This window comes from Vigna umbellata, chromosome 5, assembly GCF_029865625.1.
Source record: "Vigna umbellata cultivar VRB3 chromosome 5, Vumbellata_1.0, whole genome shotgun sequence".
Classification (NCBI taxonomy): domain Eukaryota; kingdom Viridiplantae; phylum Streptophyta; class Magnoliopsida; order Fabales; family Fabaceae; genus Vigna; species Vigna umbellata.
The window spans coordinates 70,753,260-70,772,880 of NC_142169.1; the positions used below are offsets into that span (position 1 = coordinate 70,753,260).

The window sequence follows — 19,621 nt, forward strand, 5'->3', positions numbered from 1 at the left end:
TTAATTGCTTCACCTGTACGTAGTAGCAGCTCAAGTTCATTGCTGTCTCACTGTTGTTACCCACCTGATTGAATGACAACTCGATTGTTACGGTAGATGATGATGTTAGTGCGGAGGATTAGAGTTCCGAATTGTGTGGTTATCTTCTTATCGCTTAGAAGAGACTTGATATATATATATATATATATATATATATATATATATATATAATCTATTATGGTATCTGAAGAATAATACAAAGTAATGTCTATGCTCATTCAAGATTGATTTGTACAACTATCTATGCTAGTTCTGAAGTAATATAAAACACTAATTTAATGATGTTTCCTGAAACAAATCAAGGAGAGTGATAGCTTTTGCTTCCTCTCCATTACCGACACGATCTTCAACGTTGTGGGACGGTTGTGGGGGATTCGTATGTACAGATTCAGACAAACATCCAGCCACCTTTATTGAATCTTTTGCTTTGTTGGGAGTCTCGAAGTTCAGCTGGTCTACTGAACTCACTGTTATCTGATTCAAAGAGGCTAAAGAAGAGCTTCGAGTAAGAGTACCAGATGCCACTGTTATTTCGTCCCTCTCATCGATTGTTGATTCGAGGGAGCATACTGATCTTGCCGTGTGTGAATGCAACGAATCATGCTTAGACTTGTGTTTCACTCTTTTACACCAACTATGCAGGGACTCTCTAACACTCTCCGCCACTAAGGCCTTCTTACATCGAGATCCCATCTGAAATGAGTTATCAAAAACATTTCCTTTAATATAGAATACAATATGTACATTACATATTTTGTTAAGAACTTAATAGTGAGTATTATGTCAACCTGACAAACTATTATATTCAGGGGCACTGTCATATAGCTACACCAGAACTGAACAATAGCACTGCAAGATTAAAAATAATAACATGTGAGTGTGCCTGCATATTGAAGTAGTGCAGAATCCAGAAAGTTGGTCGAGAAAGTAGAACAAAAAAAAAATCTTGAAAGAGGACGAAACCAACCCAGATGCCAACCGAATGATGATCATGTAATGATTTCTCATGAAGCACGATTTTTCTTGGAATCCCCACTGAACAAACAAAACCAAGATAATTCATCTAACAAAAGCATGCTGTGAGTCACGTATACAATCTTGGAAAACTGAAGTCTTACTTACCAGTGTCCAAATAAAGGTTGCCATTTCGAATGCATTCTGCGTGAACAGTAGAGAAAATAAGAACAGAAAACACAACCATGCAGCATGACCTGGCTATAAAGTGTATCTATTCTTACCTGAAATATGACAAATTGTATCAGCCATAACAGTATATCTGGTTTTTTGAACCAAAATAGGTCATCGCGTGGCTTTACTTGTGTCCTGGGAAACGGACCTCTCTGCTCCATAATTTCAAGTGCTAAGGTTGATACAACATGTTGAAGCTTTGCCCCTATCAACATGACAAGCTTTTACGTATAGAGAAATCAGACCTTGATGAAAAAAACTTTCGATGGACTTCTTCATTTTGATTAGTTAAAATAACAAATTAGAATATACATACAATTGCAGGGATAAATGATAGCCAGAAGTATATATTCAGACCTGCAAATTTATAAACTTAAAAATATGAGGAAATTGATTAAAGACACTAACAATATACACGTCTATAATTCTCAAGAGAAGCTACCGTGGATGTTCACGAAGATGCACACTATGGCATAAATCCAAAGCATCCAGCTGCAAAATTGAAAAAAAAAAGGTTATTCAGCTAAAAGTTTTCTCATTGTTTTTCTTAGTAGAAGTCCAATGTTGATTTGAAAAAACATTGGTATTGTTACAATAACACTTGAGTTGGAAACTTCATCTCCCATCACTCAATTCCCTGTGCTAATCATGACGATTCACAAGCATGATATGTTAATTAATTAAGCAACTTACTGTTAATAACTTGCATCGGTTTGTAGAAACACCAGTTAAAAGGAGAAATCCATTTCAAAATGGTTCTTACCTTATTCCTAGAATTCCTTGAAATTCATCTTCCATGCTTCGAACCATATATTGATGGAAATTATAAGATAACGGCAATTTGTGCTCCTGTAAATTTACATTGCAGGGAGCCAATAGGTGATCAGTGGTATGTAATACTAGTGAGGACGATGACAAACAAGATAATCCTTAAATTATCATATGATGATCATTTGTAAAAAGAATGACATGGATTTGTGAATACAAAAGTTCATCTCAGCTCACCACCTATAACATTTAGAAAGTTACTTCGATTTATGAATTACTCAAAAGATTAGGCAATCAGAGAACAATAATGGACCAACAAATCTCCACGCATGCATTATTTTATCCAACATCCTTCAACATATGAAAAACTTACAGTGATGAAACCTAAACGTAGTGCAAGGTAATCTGATTTTCGTATAGAGCTCCTAAACTGACGTAGAAAACAGAGCTGCAAGGTCAGATCACAAATATTAATCATTAAATAGTTCCAATCCATGAATATTTCCTTATCTTGTCATGCTTTTAAAAATTGCAACTATTTAAACTGAAAGATGTTTCAGCTGCCAGAGAAATTATGCAGAAAAACGCCACCCCAGTAAAACCAAGCACACAAATAATTAAGGATTTGCGGTTTTTGTTGAAATATTACCATCCAGTTTAGGATTGGACTCCTGCTCCATGGATGAGAAGTGCGATGGAAAATAAATGTTGTCTGTCGCTTCATCAGCTTGATTTTCTTTGCTGTTTAACAAAAAATAGTAAGACCATATATTAATTTGTTATATGCAATGCAGAAGTATATGTCAGATTTCATTTATAAGACCAATTGGTATTAAGTAAAGTTGTTCAAGAGATATGTAAGCAGCATTTCAAGAAACTACGTAGGACTTCCCATCAGTATTACATGCGAAACAGGCAAAGAAAACAAGTTTGGAGGGTTTTCCCTCAGCCATTTGTTTTTATAATGACAGAGTTCCTACATTGTATGCCATTTACCTTGCTGGTTTCCATCGCTTGGCATCCTAGCCTGATTTTCCCATCTGCGCCAACTATAGATCTGCAAAACCGTGAAACAAAGAGAAGATAAAGACCGGCTTCCTTAACATAAAGAGGCAAGCAAGAAAATTTCTGTTTTGTGTGTCATTCGTGTTCGGCAACTAATCCTAGGTGTCCTATCAAATGATATGAACTAGACAACTAAACATGGAAAACAACATCAACTAAGACAACAAGAAGTGATTGATTGGATCAAGAATCCCTTGAACAAAGACGGTTGGGTTCTCAACAATGTCAATGCAAGAAAACACAAAGACCAAAATTGAAAGAAAACATTTCTGTTGATCTTGAAGATTCTACACACCAACAATTATAGTGTACTGTCAAAAAGATCTCTATATATAGAACTTATAATAAGGGAATATCAGAAAACTGTTAAGACAGTTAAGCCTAATAAATGCTTGCAGTAGACAGTCGACATCCATCTAGACACCCATCTAGTAGAATGCCTACTACTTCCATCAAACTTGAGACGGTCCGGTTGTCTGTCTGACCACGCTCTTTAGCAGATTTTGAGAAATTCAAGTGTGGAGTTTGGAGTGCTACTTTGAGTGGAGATGAATAAGGAGAGTAATATATATAGGGAAAAACCAACAAAATCACTATTGTTCTTACTTGGCCCACCCACTAGACATATTAAATAGCATGATTTAAGCCAACTATGCTGATTTAGGTCACATTTACCTATTATAAAGATAGTTTAATAGATTAGTTATCATTCATCATTTTGTTATTATTTATTATATCGCTATTATTCTTTCGAGATAAGTATTATTTTAATAAAAATATAGACTTATTAATCCTATAAATACAACTAGAATTTATCAGAGAATACACGCTTCATAATATTAACTCTCACTAATAAATCTTACTCTCTTATTGAGAAATTTTCTCTCTCAACAAGAAGAGATCCTTTTCGTATAAAAAGAACAATCAAACCATCATTAGGATTTTGTGGCATGTCCATAAGTTTAAGCTCAAGATTCCGATAAGAACTATTATTCTAAAGTTTTAGGTTGAGAATGGTATAGAGATCTTTTATATTTGAGGTGGCTCAAGGTTTAAGACTCATTGAATCAACAATTTAAGTGTAAATTATCCCTGGTTTGTCTACTCCAGGAACCCAACAATTGGCGTATCTGAAAAGTGTTATACGAGTAGATGGCTCATGAGTAGAATACTGTTGCGATAATCAATCTATTGTAAAAGAATATAGCTTAGGTGGCGTATAAAGTTTTGGATTGAGAAAAGTATTTTACATATAATAAACTGAAAATTTTGATGACTTGCCTTGCTCATCGCCAAACCAACTGCCAGACAGCTATACAAAACATGAGTGATTCCGAGAACAAACAAAAACCGGTGCAGCTGCTCAAGACCCTCGTATGAAACAAACGGTTCATGACCCTGCATTCATGTATTAGTATTTTCGGGAAGGGGTATTTGTTCTATTAAGTAACAGCTGAAGCCAGTCTATCACAAATATTCACTGCCAAACATTATACAATGAAGAAAGCAAAGCTTAGATGTAATTGTTATCAATGCATGTTACCTCTCCACATTGGTTGAATGCTCCATTATTTAATCCCTTTGGAATACTAGTTTCACCAGGTATAGATGATGAGCTTTCCAGCATGATATTCTCATTGATGTCCAGGTCTTGTTCAGAACAAATATAAAATCGACTGCTAAAAAGTGACGAATTCACACAAATTTCAGAGATCCACCTTGCACTTTGTGCCAACAGCAAAGAGATAAGCCCCAGCAACATCAGCTCTATCACAAAACAAAACAAAATATCAGTAAAACCGATAGCTTCACATCTCTTGAAAATAACAGGAACAGTGAAATCATCTCAGTGTCATTACCTTCCTTAAGTTTCTCCAGTGATGCAAAAAGTGCCTTCCTTCTTGTTTTCCTCAACCACTGCACAACCAAAGAAAAAAATGCTTCATATCTTCTTCACGAGATTTGAAAAACTACTTGTGTTTATCATCAGTCCATTTTTTTTTCCGAGTTCAAGCCTGTCACAGCTTATCAGAAAGAGGAAGAGCTTCTGGAAATGACTAGAAAACAAAAGAGTGACACTATCATGGCAAGTAGCAACCAAGGAAGCAAACAGTGAAAAGGGTTATTTTGTTTACTCTGCAGCTTCTACACATAAATTTTCAGCCTTTACCTCTCCAAAGCGGTAGATAGAACGTTCAACCAATAAGCAGACAAAAACCATGACAGCAACAACAGAAGCAACTGAATATGTTGGTGTCTCAGCCAGAGAGCGACCCTGCTGCAGCACCTCTGCCATTGTTCACTTCAGCGCAACAAGTTGAACTCTTTTTCATGGAAAAAGCAGAGAGCTTTGATTCCCCCACATAAATATGAGCCAGATGGGATCCATGGAATGGGGAAGTGCAGTGCAAAAAGGAAGTGTATCTTGGTTTAATAATTATTTGGTGAAGAAGGGGCATGTGGGCATTGGAAACCTCACTCACCTTACACAAAAATTCATTTTTTATTGTTTTGTCTAATTATTTTTTTCTTCACTTTCCACTCTTTTTCTTCTCTCTCTCCAAATCCAAAACCATGCACATGGGGTTTCCACTCTCCCAGGTAAGGTTGCTAATAATTTGTAAGTTACAAGGGTCCCAATAGAAGCCTGGTATATTCTGTGGATGTGAATGATCTTGCCATGAATATGAATGCACAACAAATCACACAAAAGTGAGTTCTGCCAACAAAAAACAACAAAAGGAGGCAGAGAATGATAGTTTAATGATTAAGGCTGTGTTTTGATTAAAGTTGGTCAAATAATTTTGCAAATTTTTCATAAATTCTAATCCACACAACAAAAAATGAAGAGTTTACTATCTGGAAACTGTTAAATGGTTATATACTTGATCGAGTTATTCGTATATCACTCACTGTTGTTGTTTTAGGATGTATAACTTTATTATGTTTGAAAACAGATTATAATCTGTCAGACTGCATGAATTTGAATATCAGATTCTTATGTTTTTTTTATATATATTTTTTAAAGCAAATCTAGCGTATTAATGTTTTTGAGTCATGTTTTAAATAATTTTAAAATAAATTCTTAACAATTAAAAAGTAACTTTTCATCACAATTTAAACATTTACTATGCACCTAGAATATAATTTGTTTATTTTAATTTTTATTCATTGTGAAATTAATTAATGTAAGTTATATGTTCCAAAATATTTATTGTAAATTTGTGTAATTTAGATAAATATTTATCTGTGCTGTGAGTTAAAATACAAGTTCAATTCCACATGGAGAATCTAATTTTATTGAATTGAAAGGTTCAAATGATGTAAAAGATAACGTTTTTTATTATATTGTCGTATTTAATATAATTATATAAAGTTTTGAAAAATAAATGAGGCGTGGATATATATTTTGATAGATTTTCTAAACGAGTGCACTCTTTCTTCAAGTAAAAATTAACTTTTACAAGAGAATAAACTTAAGTATAGAACTGTTTAAATTTTCATTCGCTTATAATTATACTTCAATTCAATTTTAATGCGAGAAAATTTTCATAAATTATATTGGTTCATATTTATACCAGAGTTATATGTAATTGCCTACTAATCTTTTATTAGATCAATCTATTATATTTTCAAATATTACAAAAAGTTTACAACAAAAAGACTATACATGAGCATCATGATATTGAATTGTAGAACTCTCATGAAACTTTTTCACAAAAAACGGTAGATGCAAACGTTAAGATTATGAACTTTACAATCTACTGATTTTTTTTAATCCATTAAAATCAATAAAAATGTGGATTAATTAAGTGAAAATGTAGGAAAATATTTTTTTAACAACTGTTTCTTAATAATTTTTTTATAACATTCAAATATACGAACCAATCAAATAATGACACATAATCTATTGTAAAAAATTATTAAGAAGAGTTGTTAAAATATCATAATTCAAAAATATTTTCATAAAATCTTTCAAAAAAATTTATTTAAAAAACTCAAAAATCACATTTATCTGCTATTATCATATTTGCAACCTATAATATGATAAACCCGTTGTTATTTTATAATCGAGTACCACATTATACAATTGAAAACGATACAAGGAAATATTTTAACAAAGTTAGAATAATTGCATTGAATCGAAATTTAACGAAATGTACCATATATCTAATACGAAACCAATAAAGTATCTTGATTTTGAAAAGGAAAAACATATATGTTATACGAAAAGAAGTTATTATAAAAACTATATTTTTGTCTTACCCACAGAAAGGTTTAGAAGAAAATACTAATTTAGCCCATATCTTATACTATATTTTTCTGTCATATTAGAAGGGCAATGATATAGAAGGTAGAAAAGTGGATAAGGTCAAATTTGAAATATAAAAGATAGAAAATGGAATGAGAAAAATGTTTAAGTTATAAATTTTTGCTGAATTGGAAGGTTAAAATTTTATTTTTAAATACTTTTTAAAATAAGTCATACCTATTTTAAAATTTAAAAAATAATAATCTAATATAAATACCATTTGCTTAAAAAGTTTTATTAATAAAAGGTTTCTTAAGTTGTACTTAAAAATTATCAAATGGCTTTTTGATTTTCTACCTCTTATTCCAATCCTGAAAGGCACAGACAAAGATCCATTTTCGTTTTTGTAACATTAGTTTTAAATTGTAAATATCATTTGATTGATTAATACAATGTTCTGTTTTTTAAGGTCATGTTTGAAAAAAGCGGTGTGGTTTAACAAAGCGTATATAATTGTAAAAGAAGATAAGAAAGGGGGAAAGAAAATCGTAGGTTTGGACTGAAACCCTAACTCCACTCGACCGTGCCCAATTTGATCGCCGCCGCTGAATCAGGTTCGAAGGTTTTCCGATGTTTTCTGTATTCTCTCTTCTCTCTTCTCAGTTTCATCTATTCCTTCCTTTTTTTTTTCGATTACAATTGTTTTTCCCATTTTCCCGCTTCCGTCATTTACCTTTCTGTGCTTCCGTGATCTGCTGCATCGCCCTCCCCGTTTTCAACTGCTCCTTCCTCTGTCCTTTCTTTAATTTCGATACGTTCAAGAAATCAATATAGTTAGATAGATAGATTGGTGGTGACATCGGTGGTACCACTAATTATTTTATTGCATTTCTATATAATATATTCGATTTCTTTATTTATTTATGAAACCTTACTTCTTTCATCAATTCTGTAATTTTAAGTTTTGCATGCTTTCCAATTTAGCTTTCTTCTCCGCATTACTCCTCTTTAGATCACACGCCATATACTGTTTTTTTCACTTTCTGATTCCTTTATGCTTTGACATCTTTTGGTTGTCCAAAACAGATGTGTAGATATATACAACTCTAGCATCTAATAAAACGAATTGTAATTTATAAAGATGAAACACGACGTATCTAATTAACTCGTGTTAATTGTTTGAGAAATAGATTGAAAACTATCAGTGGAATTTCTTGTAATCTGTATTCCAAAAAGTACTCACTAATGTCATTTTAACATATATGTTCGCATGCAAGTGATTGTTTTCTGTTATTTGAGGCCATATAAAAATGAGTTTGTTCCTTGCTGTTTTTCTGATTTGTTGACTAAATTTTTATATTTCTGATCATGGCAGTGGATTATTTTCACTTTTGTTTCCTCCCTAAAAGATTGGGTACCTGCTATGCGATATCTTAATATCGTCACTGGAAAAATATATGATGTCTGAAGATGCTGGATCTATGTTGGTAGTTTATGATGATCCCTCGGACCAACGCTCACTATCTTTGGATGATGCAAGCAGCACTGAGGAGTCACCCGATGAAACGAGGCTCTCCTTGGAAACAACACATGATGCTATTCCATACATTGGCCAAAGGTTTGCCACTCATGATGCTGCTTATGAATTCTATAGTGAATTTGCCAAAAGGAGTGGCTTCTCAATTAGACGTCACCGTACAGAAGGAAAAGATGGTGTTGGAAAAGGACTTACTAGGCGCTACTTTGTTTGTCACCGTGCTGGCAACACTCCTGTCAAAACATCAACTGAAAGCAAACCTCAAAGAAATAGAAAGTCTTCTCGCTGTGGGTGTCAGGCTTATATGCGTATTAGCAAAACAACAGAATTTGGAGCTCCAGAATGGCGTGTGACTGGTTTTGCTAACCACCATAATCATGAACTTTTAGAACCAAACCAAGTTCGATTTCTCCCTGCATACAGAACTATCTCGGATGTTGACAAAAATCGAATACTAATGTTTGCCAAAACAGGAATTTCTGTTCATCAAATGATGAGGCTTATGGAGCTTGAGAAGTGTGTGGAACCTGGATATTTGCCTTTTACTGAAAAAGACGTAAGGAATTTACTCCAGTCATTTAGGAAATTAGATCCAGAAGAAGAAAGCTTAGATTTATTAAGAATGTGCAGAAATATTAAGGAGAAAGACCCTAATTTTAAATTTGACTACACACTTGATGCAAACAATCGTTTGGAGAATATTGCTTGGTCTTATGCTTCATCAATCCAATGGTACGATATCTTCGGTGATGCAGTGGTGTTTGATACAACACACCGGCTGACTGCTTTTGACATGCCGCTAGGGATATGGGTTGGAATAAATAATTATGGAATGCCTTGCTTTTTTGGCTGCACACTTTTACGGGATGAAACTGTGAGATCGTTTTCCTGGGCACTAAAGGTACTGTGATGAAGTTAACATCATTAATTTTTTATTTTTTATTCAAATTGTGTCGTGGGCTCTTCAATATTTTACATACTGCCCTAATTAGTGAAAACAGGCGAAATGGAAGGGCAACAAATTTTATATTGAAGTCATAAACAACATGGTAGTTTCTAGGACATACTAATGTTCATGTGGTAATGAGTGGATGGCAATTAAATTACTTCCACTGCAAAATCTTTCTTGTTGAGTTGCCTATGCTTTGGTAGATGTGTCCTTATAATAGTCCTTATACAATGGACAAGAATGCTGTTGAAAATTTATTTCTTTCACTTTTTACTTGTGGAATCTAAATTTACGAGAAGTTACGCATCTTTTTAATTTACATTGCTTGTTTCTTTTGTTTTTCTTTTTTTTTTTCTATAAATCACCTTCTTGGAAGGCTTTCTTAGGGTTCATGAATGGAAAGGCTCCACAAACTATATTAACCGACCAAAATATATGTCTCAAAGAAGCACTATCCACAGAAATGCCTACAACAAAACACGCTTTCTGCATATGGATGATAGTAGCAAAGTTTCCATCTTGGTTTAATGCTGTTCTAGGGGAACGGTACAATGAGTGGAAGGCTGAATTTTATAGACTTTATAATCTTGAGTCAGTTGAGGATTTTGATCTAGGTTGGAGGGAAATGGTTTGTTCTTTTGGGCTGCACTCCAATCGGCACATGGTTAATTTATATAGTTCACGCTCTCTTTGGGCGTTGCCATTTTTGAGAAGCCATTTTCTTGCTGGAATGACTTCAACTGGTCAGTCAAAGTCAATCAATGCTTTCATTCAACGATTTCTGAGTGCACAAACTCGCCTTGCACACTTTGTTGAACAGGTATTATATCTTTATGTCTCTATTGATTTGGATGTTGTTTTTAGTTTTCAAAGTGTATTTGCAGATTTGGTTTTATCCAATGTTTTATAGTGAAAGATCTATATCTGTTAACTTGTTTTTTTTTTGGCATAATCAGGTAGCTGTTGCTGTGGATTTTAAAGATCAAACTGGAGAACAACAAACCATGCAGCAGAATCTCCAAAATGTTTGCCTCAAAACAGGGGCCCCTATGGAATCACACGCTGCCACAATCCTCACTCCTTTTGCCTTTTCAAAGCTCCAAGAACAACTTGTACTGGCTGCACATTATGCATCGTTTCCAATTGAAGATGGTTTTCTTGTGAGGCACCACACCAAAGCTGAGGGAGGTCGGAAAGTTTATTGGGCCCCTCAAGAAGGAATTATAAGTTGTAGCTGCCATCAGTTCGAGTTCACTGGTATTCTTTGTCGGCATTCTCTTAGAGTTCTTTCAACAGGAAATTGCTTTCAGATTCCAGATGGATATCTTCCTATTCGATGGCGTCGCATAAGCATGCCCTCTTCTAAGCTTCTTCAAAGTGCGCCAAACGATCATGCCGAGAGAGTTAAGTTACTACAAAACATGGTTTCATCTCTGATGACAGAATCTGCTAAATCTAAGGAACGGTTAGATATTGCAACAGAACATGTTTCTATCCTTCTGTCTCGCTTAAGAGAGCAACCAATTTCTTTGCAAGGTGGTCGAGAGTCCCAGAATTAGCACACCTCACACATACATGATCTTTACCAGAGTCCCATAAGGGCCGCATTTCCAAGTTAGATGTTCTGGCAATAATTCCTTCATCTAAAAGGCTAGCATTGTCTCTACGAAAATGAAAAAATGAAGAGAATTGGAGATGGTTCCAAAGAAGTAAGCTTACAAGTTATATATAAAAAAGAATTTCTCCCCCCAAAATAACAAACCTTGCAAGCATTTGATTTTGAATCTGGTATTGTATGAATTAGTCCCCATCGTGCTAATCTCTGCATACATAATACCCAGAATATTTTCAGGTAAGCAAAACTGATTTTCAGTTGCAGAAAGTAAAAACAGGAGTAACTAAAATTCAACTAGAGGTACAAACTGCCAGAGCCTAAAAGTTGAGTGCTACAATTTGCATGCTCTTCCCACAAGTTCTCTATTGTTATAATTTTATCAGGATCCCATCAAATAGTGAGTGGGCGAAATTTTATCAGGATTCCATCAAATAGTGAGTGGGCCCAGTTGTTTCCATTTCTCCAGCCTAAATTGAATTGGGAACCATTCATCAAAGCTATAAGAGATGTAACAGATGCGATCAAATTTATGTTGGATTTCGCAACCACTTGACCTTGTTAAACAGTCCAAGTTTTGTGAATCTTAATCTTGTCAAATCAATTGCGAGCAGCAAATACTAGCCAGAAGATACATCTTGCCAGTGCTCAAATGAGTAAATATCATGCAGGATTATATTCTTCCCACCACTCTACCAAAAGTAACAGTTTTGAAGCATTGTTCATGGAGAAAGCTAACTAAGGTGGCTCTAGTTTCTTCTTATAAGGAAGAAAAAAAAAATTGGAGTGGCAACAATACAATAAAATTCCAGCAAAATTCCTAATTTGACGGGTATTGTAACTATAATTGAAAAGGTGTAATCAGATTATCCATCCTGTGTTCGGCCAACTGAGCAGAGAAATCATAGAGTTATGCAAGGGATGCAACAAAATTTTGAAGTGAACATCAAAAACACAGTATTGAAAATAGAGTGGGTGTAAAATATGAAACCAATAGCAGAAAAAGAAAGTAGCAACAGAAAGTGAGAGAATAAAGGAGTTGAAATAACTTGTCGAGGAAAAGATGGTTATAAGTTGACGGATGAAGAAAGTGGGAAACATGTTTGATGAAGGAAGTGGGTGAGAGAAAAAAAACCTCAGACAGCCGAAAATTAGTGAAGAAAGTGAGACGGAGAGGGAGGAAGCTTACAGTGACAGAATCGAAAGACTTCATTGTTGAACGTTGAAGTGAGTTGTGGGAGGTAGCGAAAGCAGAAAAGGGTATGAGTGATACGTATGATTAGTTTAGTAGGTGAAAAAATGAACGATCGTTGAAAGAAGAAAAGGGAAGAAAAAGGAAAAGAAGGAACAATTGGAAAGGAAGGAATAGGAGAAAAGAAAGTTGGTTGGAGAAAGAAAGGGAGAAAAGAAGAAGACCGAATAAAAGAGGTGGTGATGCTGCAAACATATAAACAAACAAAGAATCAGTGTTCTGAAGAGAGAAAGCAAGTTGTTCCTCATAGTAATAGTCAATTTATAGAAAGTTAGCATGCAATGCTTTAAACACATGAAGTTTTTTATTATATTGTCCTATTTAATATAATTATATGAAGTTTTGAAAAATAAATTACGCGTGAATTTTATTTTTCAAAATTGAAAGAAAAGTTTTAATGGCACAAATCGACAATTACTTGTATTTATTGTTCTTTCTTCTTGCAGTCTTAGTTGCTACTTTGTTTGATTAATGCGTCTTAATAACAAATGTGTGATTATGCTATGACGAATTTCTAGACTAAGTACTAAGTTTATTGAATTTGTTCGGGTAGGGTTATCTAGCTCTTGGGAATTATAGAATTCCTTGATTTCGTTAAAATCAAATGGTAAAGATTTGTAGAATAATTCTTGATCGCTTGGTAAAATCGAGTGAAAACTAATATACAAGTAGAACGCCTTCGCGAAGACTAAATGGTGTGGATCGATTAGTTGGATGCTTTTTTCATTAAGATAGATCTACAGTTGAATGCTTTCTCGATGATTAGTCAAGACGCTTCCTAAACTTTTTACACTATAATCGTTTATGTTACAGATAAGCTGATTGCTTGTGAGATCACAATGATTCTTTTCAAAACTTTCTTGATTGTCCTGACACTAAATCGACGGGCCAGTGTGATAAACTTTTTGGTTGAAAGTATGGTAGGAATCCTCTTAAAATGTTCTATGATCGATCTGTTTAAGAGGGGACATGAGTTCCCTAAGAAAGTTCCATAACTTTATTAGAGACATAATAAGAGTTTGCGAGGAATATTCTTTGACCAACTTGTTGATGATGCAATAAAATTTTATTATGAACCTAACTGACTAGTTCGTGGTGCGACAAAACTTCACTAAGAATGTTTCTTAACCAACAACCAAAATTGAAACAATACAAGCTTGGACCTCAAGATTTCAGTCAGCAAAGACATTTATCTCCATGACTTCTATAACATATATTGAGAAAGAACGTGAGCTCCTATCAAAAGAGTATGTTTACTTCTGGATAGTGCTGTTAAAACGGGTCATCTTGCCCAACCTGACCTGGTTTACCACGGATTGGTCACTTAATAAGTCAACCCAATCTAGTTCATTTATTAGCGAGTCGAAAAAATTTGAATTTGACTCAGCTCACCAGAGGTTGACTTATTGACTCACTTAATTACAAGTTTTTCTTTAAATTAAAAAAAAACAAAGACAACTCAAAATAAAAAAATTAACATACAACTCAAATATAATCCAAAAACAAACCCAAAAAATAAATAAGTTTATAATATTGATAGTTTGTGTCACTTAAAGTCTTTTTATTTATTTCCATTCACTATACAATAAAAAAAATGTTAATTAATAATATTAAAATCTAAAATAATAAATAATTAAATTAAACTAGGTGAGTTGGTGAGCCAATGCAGCTCACCATGGATTCAATCTGGGTGAACCGGGTTAAAAATTGATCTATATAAAAAATTTCACTTTTTTTCAAATCCAATCCGACTCAAACCCGTGATAAACCAAATTAGTCTCAGGTTCTAACTCATTTTTTTCTTCGTGCAATTCCGTAATTTCTTCCTTTCACTTAAAAATTTCAATTCTCCCACTTTCATCTTAAGTTCCGAAATACATATTCTCGAACCATTTTTTAAATGTACAATTTAAAATATAAAACATTTGTATTTCAAATAATAGTTACCAAAATACAAAAATAAAAAATATAGTCTACATTGCGCAAAATATAAAATGTACTTTTGAGTATAAAGAGTAAAAGCTGAAATAAGATGGAGAAGGAGAGAAAGTGGTGGAGGAAAAGAGGAGGAAGAAAAAGAGGGAAAAGGAAGCGATAAAGGCAGAAAAAGGGTAAAAAGAGAATCGGGGGAGGAAGAAAAAAAGGGAAGAGAGAAGGCGTCACTTTAGGAAGATGAAGGGAGGAGACTACCAAGCACAAACAGCAAAGCAGCTAAAAAAATCATTCATTAAGACATAATTCTTCACTGGGCGGTGGCGCCAGCTTCTAATATCATAACCTCGTTCCATAGTTGGCCAGCGATTAAGGTCACAAATAAAAACCACTTAAAGCATTAAAATTACAACACTGAAGCAAAATCCCAGAGCAGTTAAACTTAAAACATATCCCCCACCACCAACAAGAAGACAGAGTCACTATTCTAGCCATTACCAATGTTATGAAGAGAACGAAAGAAAGATAGACGATGCAGGCTTGCTACAAAATTTTTAATCTATAGAGCAATGTGGCAGTAGGTTTCCGCTATAAATAACAAGCTAAAACTGATTTTAAGTTATCTAAGTCCTCCATTCCGGTATACTACTCGTCTTTTGCAGCCTTCACCATAGATTTAATCTTCTGCTTTGGCAGAATTGGAAAAACGAAACATCCACTAATGTCTCCATGAATTGATCATAAATGGCTACAGCCCAAGTTTAGATAGGAGCTGACGCCATCTTGGAGTTTCTTCATCGAAAATATAGGTCAAGGGTGATATAAGAACTCCACTGCCTCCAATCTGATGCATTGTAGTCAACAGGAAATCATGAGAATCAAAGATGAACAAGGAAATAGTTTTTGATATGCGAGTAAAGCAGCGACCATTGTATTTTGCTCAAATATAATGCCACATGATAAGCGGAAGCTTTAAAAAATTTTCAAGAATTTTCTGGTGAAACTTGCAGTTGGTGGCTAGCCAGTGATAAGGGGAATCAATCATTCAAATCACCAACGCCCATTCTACCCTCATCTCCAAATTTTACTCGTATGTTTTACCCCACAAGCTAACAAATATCTCCACACCAGTTTCATAAATAGTGGTGGCAAAATATCTTTTCTCTTTGATAAATGATAATAATTCCAAGAATTTCATTAGCTCAAAAACTCACCGCTCTCAGTTGTTGTATAGACTTGTACAATGCCTTCTTAGGCACGCATATGACAATGGCATAATAGTCCGAAGTTACCTTCCCGTCACGCTTGCAGAAAACAGGACTTACAGTGGGACCCTGCAGACAGACAATCAAGTGCGTTTTTTACAATTGGGAAACAGTTGTAACAAAAAATGTCATAATTAGAAAGCCCGAAAACTTCATTTCATATCACACCTGCAAACCAGCTAATGATGGTTGACTGAGTATTCTCTCAGCCACTTCCTCTGCACTGCTTCCCCTCATGTTTGCAGTAACCTGTCAAGTCAAGCATTAGAAAGTGGAATTAAAATAAAGACGACGATGGTAGAGATATTGAGAATCATAAACTATGCACCGTGAACTGCCCAATCGCCCTCAGATGTGCTTCCAATCGCTCGAGCATCTCATGTGTTGTTTCAAGTACTCCTTTACGTTGGATCATTGATTTCCTGCTTGCAATAAGAACAGCCTGAAGAGCATTCAATTGTCAGAGTAAGACAGCCTGACAATGGAGAGAATACAGAAGCAGATTTCCCATGCCTAGCTTGTTTTTTAATGTACAACCAACAAATCGTCATAGTCAACATCAGAAAAGTCAACAGTTACTAACCTGGCTCTCCAAAACAACTCCACCTTTGATTTCCTTCAAGTTGTTTTCCCTCAGTGTGGTCCCACTACTTACAAGGTCCAAGATAGCATCAGCTATCCCCATCTAAATAGAGAAAAAACAAAACATTACTAAGATTATAAATAACAAATACCGCATGTATGGCAGTACCATCACTAAATTGAACATGTAGTAATAGATACTTCATTTTAGATGCAAAATCAGAGGGATAATTTGGGTAGCGATTTTATATTATTTGTACAAAAGATTTTCTCGTCTGCACCATGAAATGGTCAAAATTTTGACTGAAAAATTACCGTATTAGATGTTGCCAACAGACCTTTAGCCCAGTAGTTAACCACAGATCACATTCCAGACCACACCTCATAAGATAAAACAGCATACGTACACACAGAGGGAAGGCACATTGGTAATTTGATTAAATTTCACAATTCAACAAAGCACTGCAGAATTTTTAAAACCTTCTTTATTTTCTTGTGACATCTCTATAAATATATTGCAAAACTTAGCCAGCTACTATGTTTCTGCAGTTTAACAGTCTTTCATCCTTTATATGGCATTTAAACATCATCGTTTTCAACTCCTAGACTAGTATATTAAGTAAGAGGACAAAGATATATTATCATATCTATAAACATGTATAGCAGGTAACATCATCCACAACCCCAACATGCTGGGAGTATTGTCATAACACAAAAGATCACGTGCTTGATAATTAGAAAATTTAAATGAACGAATTCTAGTAAACAAACAGTATCTCTCACCGCAGGAGCTGCCTCCAGTGCCCCATCAGCAGTTGAAAATGTCACATGCTTAAGTCCACTCTCTTTCATAAATTTTGGCCCCAGCTGAACAGTAAATCCAAAATTGAGATCAATTTTTCTCTTTTTAAAATATAACAGTATAAACTCAAACACAGAGATAATACTAGGAAACAAAAAATTGAAATTTAAACACTAACATAGCTGAATCCAGTAGCAACTCTCAGAGGCTTATCTTCAGTCCATTGAGGCATTTTGGCAAGCTCCTCCACTGAATTTACATTTTCAAATATTCCATATTGGGGAATCTGAAAAAACAGAGGATGTTCCAGATAACTTATTGTGCATAACAATGACAAGACCAGAATCTAGAAGTTTTACAACATATTTTAAACCAACCGCAAGGGATAGACGACAATCACCGTACTCCAGAGCCTCATGGACAATGATAAGATCTTCATTACACTGACAAAAGAAAATTATAGGATAAACTCGAATGCGTGGGGCATTAATCTGCAATTACAGCTAAACTTACGCAAAGCAATTTCTTTCAAGCCGGAAAGTTGTGAGATACACAAGTTAAATAGGCCACATTCAATTATTAAAAAAATGGTACTCCATCTGGCCTTACTTACAATACTCGAATTATAAATTTATCTTTTCTTTTATAAATCCCAAAGACAAACAATTAAGAGAGAAAGAGAGGGAATTAATGACAAGAGTTATTTTGGAAAAATATATATATAAATATGATAGATTCATTTTAATCAACTATATTGACCACTTTCTTCAATTCTTATTTCCGTCCTTACCAGCCAGATTTTGTATGTTCGTAATTTCAAGCAGTAAACCAGTAAAATAGCAATTAAAAAATGTGATCGAGAGCAACGAGAAATAACGTAAATACAAATGCTCACCTGGCCATGTTCACTGACGGTATCGAGTCCCACAATACCAAGGTCAAGATCTCCGGATAACAATTTTCTCACAATGTCTTTAGGCCTCTGAAACCAAACTTCCAGGTTGGACAGCTGCAGAGCAGAAAATCAATGGGGTAACATTACGTTATGAAGCTGGAAACAACAGAACTTTTCACATAAAAGGAACACAAAAAAGGAGAACACACAACACACCTGAGGAATTTCAGCAACATACTGTCTGGGATTGACCTGCTTCACTGACAATTGACAATTCTTCACATAGGAAATACAAAATCGTAGTGAGAGTTAGTAGAAAAACATAAAAGTGCACCAAACACGATAATCATCACAGAGCCTAATCGAATCGATTTTGCGATGAAAAAGCAATAACGAATTTTACCTTGAGAAGTTCGAGGGTGTCGGCGGACATACGACCTTTGCTGGGCAAACCGAGACGGATCTCTTTCCTGTCGAGGGGTCGGGCGGGAGGGTTTCCGTTGAGGAGTTGGGGCTCGGCCTGAGGCTGAGGCACCGAAAGCGAGGCGTAGCAGCACCAACTCCGGGAGCTGAGCGGAAGCGAAGCGTGCAGAGGAAGATTCATGGTTGTGAACATTATGAGTATTTGTAGTGCGAGATGAACAGAAGTGGCGCCGCTCACAACACGAACTCAGATTTGGCTGCTACGCTCTCTACTGTTCCTGAACAATAATGGCCACCGTGAGAATGTGTGGATATTCTTCTCCACGTACTCTTCTTGGGCCTTTACTTCAAATCAGACAACAAAACTTTCACTCACACTCCATTACTGTTATTATTTTTTTCTTTTTCACTCATTAAATTTGTTGTTGATTGATATTCATATTTAATAGATAATTTAATATTAGTTAATAATTTCAGATATCCGTATTCATTGAGAAAATCAAATTATATTTTTATTTTTGTTAGTTTTAAGTTATTGTTAAGGTTTTATTTAAAGATGTATTTTTTTACTAATAATATTTGAGAAAACACTCTCCAATAATTAAAGGTATTTAAAAGAATAGAAATAAAAATTTATATTATTGTTACTTATAAATATAAATATCAAAATTACAATATAAATGTTTAAGTTTCTCCATAGAACTTATTCATCGGTTAATATATAAATTAAAGAGATAGATATAAATATTTATTTTTTTCATACAAATTCATTCATTATACTTATACGATACGAGTAATAAGTAAATATTATTCGTACCTAATCCAGCCTATTATCATTTATAATTCACATCATGTCCTATTAAAAAACATCAATTATTGTAACTCTTTTCTTTTAATCAAATTATGTCATGGTATAATGTTGTGAATAGATATTCAAGTAAAAATATGAATAATAACTTTGTAATACTAATAAGTTAATTTAAATAGCATAAGATTAATTGATATACACATATAAACATTTTATTGCCTTTATAACAGTGAACAAGTGTTTGGCTGTTCA

General features: G+C 34.4%; 3 protein-coding genes across 4 annotated transcripts; 1 reads left to right on the forward strand and 2 right to left on the reverse strand.

The window, feature by feature from the left end:
* Positions 1-231: 231 nt before the first annotated feature.
* On the reverse strand, positions 232-5,683 carry LOC124841200 (MLO-like protein 4). 2 transcript variants are annotated; one of them, XM_047317430.2, is made up of 15 exons: positions 5,231-5,682; positions 4,920-4,977; positions 4,604-4,827; positions 4,342-4,458; positions 2,992-3,052; positions 2,645-2,736; positions 2,369-2,443; positions 1,991-2,076; positions 1,670-1,719; positions 1,544-1,584; positions 1,278-1,448; positions 1,162-1,197; positions 1,007-1,074; positions 828-888; positions 232-732 (listed from the first exon to the last, which is right to left on the reverse strand). In XM_047317430.2, exons 1-15 carry the CDS (start codon positions 5,354-5,356, stop codon positions 310-312), a joined length of 1,689 nt encoding a protein of 562 aa, XP_047173386.2. In that variant the 5' UTR covers positions 5,357-5,682; the 3' UTR covers positions 232-309. The 2 variants fall into 2 exon arrangements, with proteins under 2 accessions (XP_047173386.2, XP_087972084.1); XM_088115958.1 differs by lacking the exon at positions 1,544-1,584 and having other exon boundaries at positions 1,278-1,432; positions 5,231-5,683.
* Positions 5,684-7,768: 2,085 nt separating this feature from the next.
* FRS11 (FAR1-related sequence 11) lies at positions 7,769-11,608 on the forward strand. Its single transcript, XM_047317389.2, has 4 exons — positions 7,769-7,926; positions 8,688-9,750; positions 10,175-10,618; positions 10,755-11,608. The coding sequence occupies exons 2-4, from the start codon at positions 8,770-8,772 to the stop codon at positions 11,355-11,357; spliced, it is 2,028 nt and encodes a 675-aa protein (XP_047173345.1). The 5' UTR covers positions 7,769-7,926; positions 8,688-8,769; the 3' UTR covers positions 11,358-11,608.
* A 3,261-nt stretch (positions 11,609-14,869) lies between these two features.
* Positions 14,870-18,922, reverse strand: LOC124822387 (ATP phosphoribosyltransferase 2, chloroplastic-like). Its single transcript, XM_047294384.2, has 11 exons — positions 18,542-18,922; positions 18,355-18,414; positions 18,139-18,252; positions 17,621-17,686; positions 17,422-17,529; positions 17,225-17,308; positions 16,443-16,544; positions 16,188-16,301; positions 16,028-16,108; positions 15,809-15,928; positions 14,870-15,438 (listed from the first exon to the last, which is right to left on the reverse strand). Exons 1-11 carry the CDS (start codon positions 18,752-18,754, stop codon positions 15,343-15,345), a joined length of 1,158 nt encoding a protein of 385 aa, XP_047150340.1. The 5' UTR covers positions 18,755-18,922; the 3' UTR covers positions 14,870-15,342.
* Positions 18,923-19,621: the final 699 nt, after the last annotated feature.

Excerpts from the sequence above, each read along its gene's own strand:
- LOC124841200 (XM_047317430.2), bottom strand. The coding sequence starts at position 5,356 with ATGGCAGAGGTGCTGCAGCAGGGTCGCTCTCTGGCTGAGACACCAACA. Across the intron at positions 4,459-4,603 it reads CATTCAACCAATGTGGAGAG|GGTCATGAACCGTTTGTTTC; the intron begins GTAACATGCATT and ends ACATGAATGCAG. Across the intron at positions 1,720-1,990 it reads CAAGGAATTCTAGGAATAAG|CTGGATGCTTTGGATTTATG; the intron begins GTAAGAACCATT and ends TCAATTTTGCAG.
- FRS11 (XM_047317389.2), top strand. The coding sequence starts at position 8,770 with ATGATGTCTGAAGATGCTGGATCTATGTTGGTAGTTTATGATGATCCC. Across the intron at positions 9,751-10,174 it reads CGTTTTCCTGGGCACTAAAG|GCTTTCTTAGGGTTCATGAA; the intron begins GTACTGTGATGA and ends CCTTCTTGGAAG. Across the intron at positions 10,619-10,754 it reads TTGCACACTTTGTTGAACAG|GTAGCTGTTGCTGTGGATTT; the intron begins GTATTATATCTT and ends TGGCATAATCAG.
- LOC124822387 (XM_047294384.2), bottom strand. The coding sequence starts at position 18,754 with ATGTTCACAACCATGAATCTTCCTCTGCACGCTTCGCTTCCGCTCAGC. Across the intron at positions 18,415-18,541 it reads ACACCCTCGAACTTCTCAAG|AATTGTCAATTGTCAGTGAA; the intron begins GTAAAATTCGTT and ends TCCTATGTGAAG. Across the intron at positions 17,687-18,138 it reads CCGTCAGTGAACATGGCCAG|TGTAATGAAGATCTTATCAT; the intron begins GTGAGCATTTGT and ends TTCTTTTGTCAG.